Raw genomic sequence first — 15,271 nt, 5'->3', positions numbered from 1 at the left:
CTTTCCATTTTAAAGATTAAAAAGTGGAAACAAAGGCATTGAAAGCGTCTTACTGAGCATCATACAGCACATTAGTGGAAGAGGCAGGTCTACCAGTCAAGGCTACTGCTTTCTAGATCAGTGATCTCACTTGTGATAAACTGCCTCTATGAGGTTAGTAAAATGAGTTCACCTACACTACTACACTATTATTTACTCTATAAATGTACACATGTAATATCAACAAGATGCTAAGAGTTATATAAGAACAGACACAGCCTTTTTTTCCTGGATCTTCACAAAGATGAACACAATACTGTCCATGGTAAGTTTTTTCCCAATAGAGCGGTATTCAAAGTGTTGTGTAAACACCAGGGATACCAGTGGTTCCCTGTTCCTCAGTAACCCAACCATATTAACCTTTATCTTTATGCCTTGTTACTCTGCCCTGTTACCACTTCAATTCGGGTCATTAGAGCTCTTTAAGCTAACATGGCTGAGCTGTTGTCACTTTGACTACCATGTAATACAGGTGGATCCAAGATGGGGTTAAACTTCCTAGGTCTCAGAAAATATCAACAGTCTGTCTTATGCCAATGTGGATCTTAATGGGCATTATATTTATGTTTTTCAAATGGTTTGTCTTCAAAACAGTACCAAGTGTACCAAACTACTTTGAATGTTCATAATATTCAGGCTAACTATATACAGATATGACTTCAAATATACACTATCTGCACAGCAATCTATTATATGGTATAATAAATATATGGTATAATAAATTATATGATATTGAGTCTGTCTCATGATAAAGCTGAGAGGCTTGTGGTCAAGGCAGTTTTCCTTGTTTTCCATGATGAAACTTATACATRTACACAGTGTCTTGTGTTTCTATAATGTATTTAAAAATCAATAAACTTAGAGCAAAACATCCTTTTTTTCTTGTTTTTCTTCAGTTTTTTCTGTTAATCAAGTGATAGCTACTTGACTGGCAGCTCTATCGCACACATTCCTTTAATAAGGCAGGACTGCCCACACATTGTGTGTTCTGGTCTGGAAAGTGGGATTTGAATCCTCTGGGATGGAGGCAGCCAAAGTGCTGATGGCTGTGACTGTGGCTGTTTTGTTCACCATGTGTTCTGCAGAGTTCAATGACAATGGTTTCTTTCTCTAATTTCATATATGGTAGCTACTGATTTAAAATGTGAAACTCTCTATTCAGGTGTCCAGAATAGAGGTCATTATACCTTTTCATTCTGAAGAATGAACTGAGCTTTAACTGTGAGAAGCATTTGACTGGATTCTCTTCTTGCMTCATTTGTTACTGTGATCTAATCAAAAGCATGAACAGGTTAAAAAATAGTAACACAGTTCTTGGCTGTAAGACATGGCCTATATTTGACTGCTGACTAAAKGACCTTCTTCTTAAAAAAATAAGTTTTCTCCACTTAAAGCTGYGCATATTTTTGACATTTCTGTTCTCTAGTAAAGCTAAAGAAAATCCAGTGCAGATGCAGGACCATTTCTTTCATTTTATTTCCATCTAAGTAAATTGATGTAAATGGAGGGACCTGATAGCAGGTGGAATTTGCTTACATATTATGAAAATCACATACACTTCAGAGGGGTGATGTTAGATGAACAAAAAAGTGTTGGTTTTTTTTCCTTCTTTTACCAAACCTTTCCCAGAAATAATGTGGTTATTCTCATCAGAGATTTGCCAGGATGCATTTCAATTTGTGACCTCAGATAAAAGAGCAAAGCAGCAAGCAGATTTGTGTTCTAGAGTTAAAGTGGTTTGTTTTCCTACTTTTTATCCTCAGAACATTACCACTGTCTTTTCTCTTTTCTCCTTTTTGTACTGAATTTACAGGAAAAATTGTTCAGATAGAAACATATTGATTGCAGTAAGGAATTGTATGTTACCTGCCCTGCACACCTCACCGCAATATTTAACTGGTGAGAAATGTGCTCTAACTGACACCAAACAAAAGCAGAGTTGTTTTTCATTTTAAGAGTTTGCTCTCTACATGGCCTTGAATGTTCATTTCTTTGACAGTAGATAATGATTCATTCTCTTGCTTTGCAGTTTCTAGATGGCTAAGTACTTAAAAAGTCAATATTGAATTTCTAAGCAGAAATCCACACATGATTACAGTAGAGCTCTGCTATCAAAGCATTGTATTAAGAGATGTATCGGTATATTTCACATCTATAAAAATAAGAAGTTTAAATTTTACTTTTGAAGAGTATTTTAAAGTGTGCTAGTTTGGATTTATTGATAATAAGTTTTAGAAAGTTTGATTCTTTGGAGTCAAGATTCAACGTAAAAAATTAAAAGTGAATTAAAAATCATTCAAAGTCATGGTAGCTGTATGCTTAGAAACACAATTCTTTGTTCTTTATTTAAGATTTAAAGCCAAGTGATCCAACCATGACTGGCAAAACACAGACCAGCAACGTCACCAATAAGAACGACCCAAAGTCCGTCAACTCCAGAGTCTTCATCGGCAATCTGAACACAGCCATTGTCAAAAAAGGTGACATCGAAGCAATCTTTGCAAAGTACGGGAAAATAGTGGGCTGCTCGGTGCACAAAGGCTATGCRTTCGTACAGTACATGAGCGAGAGGCACGCCAGGGCTGCAGTGGCGGGGGAGAATGCCAGGATCATCGCAGGGCAGCCACTAGGTAAGGATTTGTTATTACCATTAAAATACTATGTAATCTTTCCTTTCTATTTGAAATATCATCTGCTGCTGGTGCCTGCAGGACTAGTGAGTTGGTTTTGCCGATGTTCCACCTCAGCATATTTCCAGAATGATGGATCTGATAGAAAATTTAACACATGATATGTTACCTAGGTATTACAAAGTATTTAGTGCTATAAACTGCTGATTTATTAAACAGATCACTTCTGACAGCTTTATACTTCTCTTTATAATTCCACTGTAGCGAACATGATTACTCTTGTGAGGAAAACACAAGTATTTTTTCTTAAACTATAACTAGTAAATTTATTTTAATACACCAAGGCTCATCAAACAGATGTGATTATCTTTCAGGTAATGAATTTAAAATAATACCCAGCCCAGTGATGTGTCAGTTGTTTTACAGAAGCATAAGATTAGTTTTTATTTGTCTTTGAAATCATACCAAATCAAACTTAGCAGTTATTTATTTAGAGAAGTCTATTATTAAAAACTAAGGTTGCAGTTCTCCCACATAATACTGTAAACATTGTTCATCTGAATTACAAATTTAACAAAAGAAAAAAAGTCATATTTTCTAGKTTTTTTTCTATATTTCTAGTGCTTTGTCATGAATGTTTAAGTAAGATCTAGTTGTTTCATATTGCAAATTTTATCTCTGAAAACTATTTGCAATTTCATATGTAGGCTGTCAATGATAAACTCTGGAGTACAGTACTAGCCTTACCTGTCATATATATATGGTCRTAATGGACAGCACAACAAGATGTTTGATAGAATTCAGAGTTTTTTTCACTAAACCTCTGAACTGTATTGCTCATATCCAAACCCAAGTGTGCAATGGCTGTGTCAGGAAAAAGTGAAGTGTAGCCAGTGCTTTGGCTGTAACAAGCCATAAAAAATGGATATGGCTTGTTCCTTTTCAATGTTGTGGGCTGTGGAAATCTATTTTTCTGTGGAAATCTATCGCTTGTCGAAACTGAAGCATCTGTGTTAGACRAGTTGTTCTTTTATCACAATTGGTAAATAGTAATTTTAAGTTTTATAACTCCTACCTTTCGAGTTCAATAGAAGAACATATTAAATAATTTCACTTATATTCAAGGGGAGATTGCTTTACAGCTTCATTAGGAAAAGTYATATAGATGAGTGAAATAAAAGAACTCAAGTGATAAAAGCAAGGCAGCAAAGTCAGTCTGTGGGATGGCATTATTAGAAGACGTTTCCTGGAGCGGTGTTCTCCAAGCAATAGGCCATGTAATGCCATCAGTGCATTATTTACAGCTTCTTGCACACTGGTCTGACCAGATTTTTTAAACTGCGTTTTCCTAAGGCAATAGATCTGTTATTACTATGATTACTGTTGCTAGTCTTTTTTAGTATTTCTTGTGGCATCTATAATATGCCAAGCTTTTTGTACAAGGAAATGCCCTTGCATTACCCAGTGTAATTGTGTGCTTTCTTTAGGAGGGAAGTGAATTTTTTGCAAAGGAAATTAGGTGATCAATAATTACTTGAAACGTTTGAATATTTTAATAATAACAAAARTGGTTTACTTAATATTAAATTTCAACTGTTTAATCTTAAAATACTTTTATTTTTCTGCAAACTCTCTTGGTGGCACATTTCATGTCTCAGTTCCTCGTTTATCAAAGAATATAAAGAATAAGCAAGGTGAAATTTTCTTTTAGCTGTTCTTAATTTACTCTTTCTATACATGAAATACACTTGTTATCAGCACTGTTTCCCAAAAAGAATTAATTTGTGAAAATGGTAGTTCTTGTTTAAGAAATTATTTGTATGARTTATTTTAATTGGCAGTCAACATTAATAGTTACCACACACTAATTAATAGATGACTGAGAAAATTTACTTGGGATTACAACCCAGAACAGCTTATGCACAAATGATACATTTTTGTGAAAATTTTTGATGAAAATGTCTTTTTTCTTTGTCCTAAGAGCTTYGCATTCTGAAATAAATAGAACTAATTTATTTACATCAACAGCCAAGTTGTGGAAAGAGGACAAAAAAATCCTGTTACAGATGTACAAATAAACGTGGTTGACGTAGCTGAATTTCCTTTTAAATTGAATTGGAATATATTAGTAATATAATGAGGGCTGGATGATAGTCCAGTTGTGGAAAGCTATTTGAACAAAGGAACATTTGAAAAATATTATCCCATGAAATATGCCTGATACTACCATACACTCTAGTACTCAGTAAAGAACTAATAACTTGATTTAGGCTGTGTTATCAATGTACATTAGCTCTTTCATGGTAYAGCCAACTGAACTGCTTACATTAGCTCTTGCCTTTTATGGAGTCCTGCCATTCAAAATTATGCAGCTTTATCCATGAGTTATAAACTGTTCACATGTATGCAACTGAACTTAAAACCTGAACCTGTCAATTCTTATAATTGTTTATAGACTGCTACAAAATTCCCTTGGTATCCTGTCTAAATGTTTCTTCTGAAGTGGAGTCCCAAAATATTGGGTTCAGTAGGTGATATATCAAGCCACTTTGTTTAGCAAATTCCTCAGAAGTAAAAATCTAAAATATTGGTATTTCCCTCAGTCTTGCCAGSTTCCTGTGGGTCATTATAATTGGTCTGTTGATCTCCTCCATCAACTCTAAAGCTCCTACTGATGYGTTTGGTGTTCACTGAGATGTAGTAGCGGTGTCGTGGATATTGCAACTTCAMGAAGTGGATTTCATGAGCTGTATGATTATTTCCAACCTTTCTGTGTCGTAAAGTGCAACACACTCTTAAAAGCTGTTGGGTAAAGATCATAAAAGGACGCAAAAAATATGCTTAGGAAATTTATTGCTATTATTGCGAAGTTCAGTGTAGTTTCTTGAAGTAATATTATGTCTTCATGGGAATAGCATGTTTTCCTGTCCACAGGACAGAGACAGGTCAGTACAGGGCACAGCAGTCTGCTTCACGATGGGTATTTTGTGAATTGTTTCAGGCTGGAACCGAGAAAATATTGAAGTTGGTCTAGGACAAAACTGCAACTTACGTTCTTAGTTGTGGGCACACATCCACATAAGCAACTCTTCYCAAAAGTTTTTCATCCATTTAAACACACCTATGAGTTACAGAATATTTGTGCATATCCACTTCCTTGCCAAATAGAGCRAAGACACAGGGTGGAATAGGAATTGTTCTGAGGAAATAGTCAGTCTGTGTGTGAACTTTAACAAGGRTGATTTAACCCCTCTCTGGTGAGAGAAAGATTAGACAGCTGCTTGCTCCAAAACATATGGTGCAAGTTCCTCATTGCAGCTGTGGGCTGAGCAGATGTGCTGCAATCTTTCTTGTAGTGAGGAGCCCAGAACTGAACACAGAGTTCAAGGTGCAGCCTCGCTTTTGCCAAGTGCAACAGAATGATCCCTGCCCTGGTCCTGCTGGCTACAATATTTCTGACACAGGTACACCATTTCTGCCCTTCTTGGCCATCTGGGCACACTCAGGCTCATGTTCAGCCACTGTTGACCAGCACCTCCAGGTTCTTTTCCACCAGATAACTTTCCAGCCATTCCTTCCCCACTCTATAGTTTTGCATGGGGTTGTTGTGACCCAGGTGCAGGACCKGGCACTTTTTCTTGTTGRATCTCATACAGCTGGCCTCACTCCATTGATCCAGATCCCTCTGTAGAGCCTCCCACCCAAAACTGGTGCTGTCTGCAAAGTTGCTGAGGGTGCACTCAATCYCCTCATCCAAATCATAAATAAAGCTTTTAAAATAAAGATATCATATATGTCTTTTAAAATAAAAAYATTCTATCTAAAATTCTGGTATATCATGGCAACTTTTAAAGATATCATCTATATCAATATATCATAATGACCCTTTGATTTTTCTTAGTTTATAGCTTATTGCCTTTTATTTTATACTACCTTATTATGCTTAACTTTTGTCTGTTTTCATGCACATTTTTATATCAGCATAATTTCTTTAACTTGAGAATTTTTCTTCATTTGTGCCTGAATAAGAGGCAGGCCATCCCACAGGTATCTTATCAAAACAAGCTAAATGGTGCAAGGCTCATACTTCTTTTGTTTTCCATGGAAGACACATAGAATGGATCCTCAGGAAAAGGAAAGATTACAGTACCTAGATTACCAGAGATGCTGTAGTTCTTCAATTGATGCCTTTTTAAAGTAACAAATTAGTTCCACTGTAGCTTCAATCCTGTTTTGTTGATGCAAATATTATTCACCTGTGTCTGCCTTCAGGTCTAAATAAGATGCAGTCTCTGAATACCAAGTGAGTGCATATTGACATGTAGTCCAAGGTAAGATGTGGCTGCAGATATTTATTTTGGGAGACATGCTCTTTTGCATGTACTTTTCAAAAGCACAAGTGCCCTGAAGGGGCTTTCTAAATTATAACTACCCAGTAGAAAAAAACCAAGAAGAGCAGGTAATAAAGGGAGACTTTAGAGAGAGTCAACCTTTGATGCAGATTGAATTGATGTGATAATAGGGCTGTTTTATCTTTTGTTTCCCTTTCCTCTACTCAAAACATATCGTCTCTATTTTATGTGATGTTTTATATTTTGTAATGTCTAAGAACACGAGAGACTTAAATGTGTGTTTTCAGAACAAGGACTATCCAGGCTGAACCAATTTTTCACCTCAATCTGAACTACAGAAAACATTAGTTGTGTCATGAATTGTTATATCTTAAGTGGAATAAATTCTTATGCTGCTTTAGTGAACTAAATTGTAACAAAAAGCACTTTGGCTTTAAAAAAAATGAGATTTACACAAATTTCCTGGGTGGCTAAGCTTTCCCTAAACCAACAGTAGGCTAAGATTATAAATTAGAATCTGGGTTAGTAGTTATTCAGTTTCTACTTTGTCATCGGTTTTCAGTCAGTAACATGAAAGTATAACAATCTTTCATTTGTACAAACAAAACTCATGATTTRTTAGAGCAATCTTGATACTCTTACCCACCTACCTTCCACTAACATAATGACAGAATATATCACAAAAGCAATGTTATGTTGTTTTAAAGACTATAGTGGAGTTACAAATAAAAAGGTTTCTTATTTTGCTTCTGACAAACCTGACCAGACTTGAGTTTTGATGTGAGTCAAAACATTCTGGGCAAGGACAATGGCAATCTTAGACCAGAGATTTTATTAGCATAATTAAAAAGTAGAAAAATTTTGATATTTTACGTGTAATGAAATACTAAGAAAAAAAATGTACACATAATTTTTGAACATACATTCAAATTGTATTTTAAGTCATATAACATTAAGAGATTGTATATCACATTTTCACACTACTCGACTGGGAAGGGCAATGCACTTCATAGATAATTTTTTGGTCCATTGTAACTTCTGCTGGCAAACGTTCCAATATATTGTACTTATCAGCATTGCACCATGGAGTAAATAATCTGAGAACTATAACTCAGTAWCAGGCARGTGYCTTGGTTTGAAATACAGGTGTCTGCCCAGGAARGCAGGAACCTCCCTTGGAAYAGRGARWRWSMCCSMYCYCMYMTSWRWWWTAWAMWKTRWMWYTKWRAWMWMRRGGGSKYTYWSRSRMRRRKATRKGRRAAARAGWRWMASWKYTYTWYWSTKKTGTRTAWMWYKKSRCACAMAMAMMAMMRSMRSMRSMAACAAACAAACCCACAAAGCCAGTGCCAGCTGCTCTGGTCTGTCCCTGCCCTCCCCATTGGTGCAGTTCCGGTCACGGCCGGCAGGGGCGCTGGGCGCTMCGGGCAGGGAAGGGGCGGTGATTCCTCCSCGCCGGCAGGGGGCGCTGTGATGCGGGATCAGCTCCCCTCTCACGATGGAAGAGGAGCTGGGCTGCAGCAGGGGGTCCTGGAGCAGCGGCAGGGGCTGGCTCACCCCAGGAGTGACAAACAAAAGGTAGCAGAGACTCCGAGACCGTGCCCAAGCCAGCGATGGCCGCTCCCTGTGTCTGGGCTGTGCAGATAGAGCGGCCTCCCCAGTGGAGAGGGAGCGGGGTGTTCCCAGGTCTCGGTGGGCAGGCACTGGCTCTGGAGTCCCAAGAAGCAAAGCAAAGCCAGCAAGCTCCAGTCATGGTGCTGCAGGGAAAAGGGAAGGAAAAAGCAGGCATAACCCAATGGCAGCTGTTACCTCTCATGAGAGCGATTGCAGCGGGGGCCTCCCAGGGCCAAATCCTTCACCAGGTGAGAAAACCGCCCCTCACCCCGTGCAAGTGTTGCAGGATATCTCGGGCTGGCTGTCAACTATTGTGATATCTCTGGGAGGGGCGGGGGGAAGCAGCGACCATCCTGGACACAAAACGAAAACAAAAAAAAAAAAAAAAAACAACCAAAAACAAACCCCAAAAACCAAAAAACCAAAACAACAAAACCAAAGATGGGATGGGATAAAAAGACATCCCCTCAGAGAACAGGCAGTTGTCTATCCAAGGAAAACTTAAAAAGCAAAGTATTTAATTTTTGATAAGCCATGATGATGCTATAGCATATGGTTTTCAACACTTGAATGTTGTACTTCAAAGAATATTGTGTTCTTCTGCTAAAATAACCTACTTTTTTTTGAATAGAGTGAAACAAAAGCAAAATCACGCTATTGAAGTGCTGTATAAGGAATTGTCATTATCATGTAAGTTTACAAAAAAAAAAAGAGATTAATAAGCAAATACTTGAAACAGTAAAAAAAAAAATCTATAAACCTATCAAATGTGTGAGATGTMATGAATGTTGGCTGACTGTGAGGATATCTTTTGCATTTGCTGAACTCATGTAATTATTATTTGTTGACTACTTCAACAAGTCTTACTAATTTCTTTTTGTCAAATAGCTGTCAGCATCCAGGCAAACTTTCTCTTTGAGGAAGTTTATTTGATCTGGTATTTTTTTATGCTGAACTAAACATAAAGTAATGATAAAGCTAAAAGACCAAGTGGTCTTCTTCTAAAATCAAAGAAACAGAAACAAAACSCACAAGTATAGTGCATTTGTAGCCATGGTGAACATAAAGCCTTTGATATCACAGGAACCTAGAGTGAAACTAGGGATATCAACCTAGGCTTGTGCTGTCTTTATTAAGTCTTTTCCACTAAACCTCATCTTAGTCAATGTCTTCATCATCCAGCCTTCAGGCACAAACAGACTATTACAGAACTTCTGAAAAATTATTAATTATCCTTCCACAGCCTAGTTCAGAGGAGCTGAATTTTCCCACTAGAGCGGACTCTTTTACCCTCTTGCAATATGTTTCTATATTTGGGAACCAGTGTAATCCTGTTTCAGCCTACTCTGTGCAGGAACAGGGAGCCTGTCTAAATCTATCTCATATGACTCTGCCTTTTTGCTGTCTACCCATGCCCTTGTTGTCTTGGTGAAGCCTTTGCAACAGGGCTTGGATACAACTACTAATCATTGCTCATAGGGCCTTCTGATAGTGGATAATTTTCATATGTCCTTTCCTATTACACATTTTGGTGTCTCCCTATACTTGTATACCTTCTGTTGTTGCAGTAATATTCTGCAGCCACAGCTGCAGATTATAATGCAGTGGTTTCATGCTCCCGAACACAGAAAGATGATTAAATCTTGTTGTCACTCCACAGTCCTGTTTTTTGTGCATTTCTGTAATCAGTATTTCCTCATCCTATAGTCACATTGGTGTCAACCATTCCATGTGCTATCCATGCATGAAAACAATTCGTGTAAAGGTAGGTGTGATTTTTAACAATCATCCCTCAGCAGTTCAGGGCAGGGCACCTTTGCACAGTTGATGTATGCCTGTTCCAGAAGAGCAAGCTGAATGTTTCATCATGAAAGAAAAATCCATATTTTAATAGAATAATCCCTCCCGTTAGATTGAGAATACCTGGAATGAGTGAAATTTACKTCCCATATTTCACAAAAGTTTCTATTTGTCTCCTAGTGGGACTTGGTCAGTTTCAAGGGAAACTACAATTTAAATGTATTTTTCATGTCCAGAAAAGTACATATCAAGAAAACAGTTTAGTTATGAGATGAACTTACAAGGGAAAAGTTTTCCTTATTTGTTCCTGGGGTCTCTTCCTGTAAAATTCTTTATATATAATAAAGTAAAAGTTTGTCAAGTTCTTCCTGGCAAGGTTTTGTACTTTGAGCRGCCTGATGTCAGCTCATGCAAAACTTAGGTATTCCCTACAGCATAATGCTAAAAATGATGGTCTGATTGCTTGCCATCAGTAGATATTACTGTAAGAAAAACTTTCCTTCAAGGCTTGATAGAGATGCATAATAAAGATACACTTAATCTTCTGCATGGTCAGCTCATCTTTATAATAATAGACAAGGTGTTATTATGGCATCTTTCTATGTCTTTCTCTGCTGTTTGATATGTCAAACATGACAGGGTCTTATCTGCATGAAATGTTACTTTTTTCATCATTTCATCCTTGGGTTTCATAAGCACTTTAAATTTTCTTGCAAGGTGGGCCTCATATATCCTTAGTAATTTTGTACAAGCTTTTCAAAACATTTAGATGATGTTATCTCAAAGATATCAATACTAAGCCTTTATTATATGTATATCTTAATGAGATTGTTGTTGTTTGTTTGGGGGGGGTTATCAAACAATATCCAGTAGATCCTTAGTAGATTTGAACTTAATGCTGTTTTATTTCTATTGTAGACCTGTAGGAAGTTGCAGACAAAATTCAGTTTTCCTTAGTGGCAGACAAAATTCAATACCTTTTCTTAAATATACTTGCTTTGATTAGTGACTGCTGGGWTCACTAAAATTTGTATAGCTCTTCTATAATGTTAAATTCTGAACTGTCATAACATCATGCAGTGATAAAACTGTTGTTATGATAGGTTCTCTCATAACATTTGTCTCAGTGTCTCATGTGGAATGCACTCTATAAAAAGAACAACTATCTGTAGGATGCTCTACAATTTTTGGTTTGGTATGCTAGGAGGTCTTGTAGTCTACAACTTCACGTTTTTGCTTAATCTAGCTTTATTTAATTTGATAACTACTATCCATGCATTTGGCACCTTTCACTTCAAATAGAATCTCATCAAGAATGAGTTTTATATTTTCTTCTTGATCATTTGACTACRCTATCTCACTTGTACCGATGGAGCTAATGTCTTGTCACCTGTTTTGCTTGTGTGCCTGCTATATCTCCTTGTTTTCTCATTGTTTTGTTAAAATATTTCATTTGGTGACCTTGTTCCCAAAGGCATATTGAGGAATTCATGTCTGCTATGGGGCATATGGAAAGGGCAGATAATCAGAAGATTTCTCATCTAAACCTGACAGGCCAATATTTATCTTTCGAATCTGCAGTCTGAAGTATGGATGTTTTTAACAGGTATTCAGCACTGAATGACAGATCAGAGTAATGCTATTTTAGTGTACTGCAGAATCTGGATAAGTCCCAGCCCTGTTATTTGTCTTTGGACTATGATGGTTGAAGCCATTAAATAGATTTGCCTCCCAAGATATCACTCAGCTGTTTGGAGGTGAAAGTATAGCAATTTTTTCTCCTGCCAGAATACCAATGCAGCATAAAAAATTCTCCCAGTCACAGTCTGAGTTCATTGAGGCTGGTCTTTAGCATTATGAAYTTTTAGGATCATTCTTTCTCTCTTTCTTTCCCTTAACAGCAAGCTCAGCTAAAATGCAAGTGTTGTTTTTCTGTTTAGCTTAAGTGAGACAAGAAATGCTTTCAGTGAATATTTGCAGTCTCGAGTTTGATTTTATGTCTTAGGCCTACTTGCATTTCACACCTGATGAAATACAGTGGAGGAAATCTGTTTTATTCTCAGGTTTCACACTTAATCCTACAATTCTTTCAAGAGTAGACAATCTCATCAGCAAAACGTTGTAAATAATGTATATCAGGAAAAAAAAAAACCCAAACTTTTTTGTTTACAACTTATTACTAATTCAGTTATTTTTCAGCACATCATACTGGCAAAGTGAAATTCACAGACAAAAAAAAAAAAGGGAAAATTTGACAAATTAGATGTTCTTATTCTATACTACTCCCTTCTCTACAAGAAATGTTAGTATTAATGAGCTCCACCATAAGCTTTTGAAGTTTCTAGTAAAAGTCATTTTCTGGGTATTTTAATGACTCAGCACTGAACATTGCTCATATCCTTGATTATTATAACTATTAAGTGACTTCAGTACCTCCTAAAGAATTAATGAAAACTGAATCAGATTTTTTTTCATGCCAAGACTTYAATTTTCAAAAGACCAACTGAAAAAGAATTAGGCTCAGTTTTAGTTCCCCTTACAGAATACCTCATATAATTACAAAATGATAATGTATCTTTAAGAAGACATTGTTCAAACCGAGCATGGAATTTCTAATTTGACATAATATGTAAGTTCAGATGTCTGAGTCCTTTAGCTTTCTCCTACAAAATGATAAATCAGGTAGCTAAAAGCTGTGAGCATACACTAGTTTGCCCAAGAAAGAACTACARTCATTTCCACAACTGAAAACTAAAGGTGGACAGGAGTTGTTTGAATATTTTTGCTGCCATGAATAAGACTTTTTTTTTTAAAAAGGTATGAGATGGTGTGCTTTCCTTTGTGACATCATTGACAGTATTTTAATACCTTTTCCTTTTAGTCATACCTGTTGTTTGTACCTAGTCTTCTCAATGAAAGTGTGCAATGATTTGTGTCTTCAACACAAAAGTTCGTCCTGATCACAGAAGTGGGTCTTAAATATGTGTTGGTCAGTGACAGGTTCATTGTCCTACTCCAAATTGCACAGATCATACACAGGGACCTCCCAAAAAAAACTTGAGAACATGATTTTCTTTTTGTTATATTCCTTTTTTTTTTCCTCCTCAACCTCTTCCAGGTTCTGCCCCTTTACCATATTATTTCCTTTTTGAAATATTCTACTGCTGTCTACCACTAACCTATTTTTTCCAGTTTTTCTTAGCTTTACAAATTTATTTGGTATTTATAAGAGCTTGTCCCAGAAATGTCTCTCTTATTCATGACTTCTGTCATACCACACTGCCCTTGTTATTTCAAATGTGTAGTGTTTTGCCAGACTCAAGCTGCTGCCTTTTGGTGATGTCAGAGGATGGGGTTAATCATCTGCACGCAAACCTTAATATTTCCAAACGAGGGAGATGGCATTGMTTATGCTTCTAATTCCCCCGAGCTCATTTCTTGTCTTTGAAGATGGGTGTGACATTTGCCTTTTTTCAGTCATCAGGGARCTCTCTTGATTTCTCCAACCATTCAAAGGTGATAGAGAACAGCCTCACAATAATATCAGCCAGCTCTTTTACTGTCTCTGGAGGCATTTTATCAAGTCTCATATTTATTTTAATACTAAGAATTTATATTTCAGCATATCATTATGAAAGCTTAACATTCAAAGAAAAGCAAACACCACATTACTTCTTAATAAACTCAGTAAATTTCTTGGCAGTTTCCCTTTTCCACAATAAGAATATTGCTTTCTTTTTAAAATCAAGATTAGTAACGGGATTGGGAATTTAGACCTGATTTCAAAAGGTTCTTTTGTATCCAGCAGCTGGTCTGCATGGTATCCATAAAGGTAGCAGTTCTGCAAGTGGTGGAAGAACATGCATGAAAGGAGTAAGGCAGTGATGCTCTGAAAATCTGTGCAATGTTACAGGCTGGTATTTTGAAACATTATCAAATTGGGCTATAGGGGGAATAGGTAGGTTGTTAATCTTCTGCACTAGTGAAAGATTTGGGCTAAAAGAAATTAAACAACATGTTATAATTACAAGAATCATTGGATGTAGAATTAGATCTGGAAAGAAACAAATATTTATGTAAGGTGAAAGATTTATTTTTAATTGGAAYTCCTTTATCTTATAAGGCCCAATTACAATATTGATTAGGACAATTAAGAGGATACTTTAAACAGATGCAGTTTTAGAAATTCAGAACTATACAAAAAGGTTTTTTGCTGTCTGGGCTTTTTGTTTATATTTTAGAGGTTTGTTTTGTTTCAACTAATATACTTCAGTGCATGTGCCAAATAGGACAAAATTACACCTCAGAGTTATGAAGAGTCACTCGTAACTGATATATGTAGTGTGAAAATTACTATTTGCCTTTGCCCAACTTGATAATCAAGTTTGGTGCTAAAATATCTTGCTGCAGTTCTATCCATTCCAATTGCCAAAGTTTGAAAAGATTTGCTTATGTCTTGACTTACAGGAATGATGTTTGATAGCTGTGTGAATAAAACTAGATCTTTGTAGTTGCAAGTTCTTAAAGTTACAGAGTTCATAAAATTATTTTGGGTTGTTTTGGGGTATTTTTAACTAGGAAAAATGTTACTAATTTTACTTTTTTTAACTTAAAGGGTCATTATTTTGAGAATTATTATTTTTTAAATTGTATTAGCAAAATCTAAAGAGTGCAACTTAATGCAGTTTTCCTATCTTGTCCATGTTGAAGATCCCAGTGTGAACTGTGATTATTCAGTTAAAAGTAAATTCTAATAATGTTTTCACGAGTGTAAAAACTGAGTTTATGGAAACACTTCCACACTAACATTCTTGTGAAAAAGGGCTAGTTTTGTGGGGC

The 15,271-nt window shown here is 36.2% G+C and overlaps 1 protein-coding gene across 1 annotated transcript in view; it reads left to right on the top strand.

Moving 5' to 3' along the window:
* Positions 1-2,395: 2,395 nt before the first annotated feature.
* Positions 2,396-15,271, top strand: part of LOC130575883 (RNA-binding Raly-like protein) — a gene marked incomplete at its 3' end in the record, with an annotated part of 109,024 nt that continues 96,148 nt past the window's right edge. The window contains exon 1 of the mRNA XM_057370107.1: positions 2,396-2,669. Coding sequence (XP_057226090.1) covers positions 2,414-2,669 — 256 coding nt within the window. The remainder of the gene's footprint in view (positions 2,670-15,271) is intronic.

Source organism: Malurus melanocephalus, unplaced genomic scaffold (assembly GCF_030028575.1).
Source record: "Malurus melanocephalus ecotype Western Australia unplaced genomic scaffold, MMel_1.1 scaffold_119, whole genome shotgun sequence".
Lineage (NCBI taxonomy): Eukaryota > Metazoa > Chordata > Aves > Passeriformes > Maluridae > Malurus > Malurus melanocephalus.
Note: the sequence above shows the minus strand (reverse complement) of the source record. Positions and strands in the feature narration are given on the sequence as shown.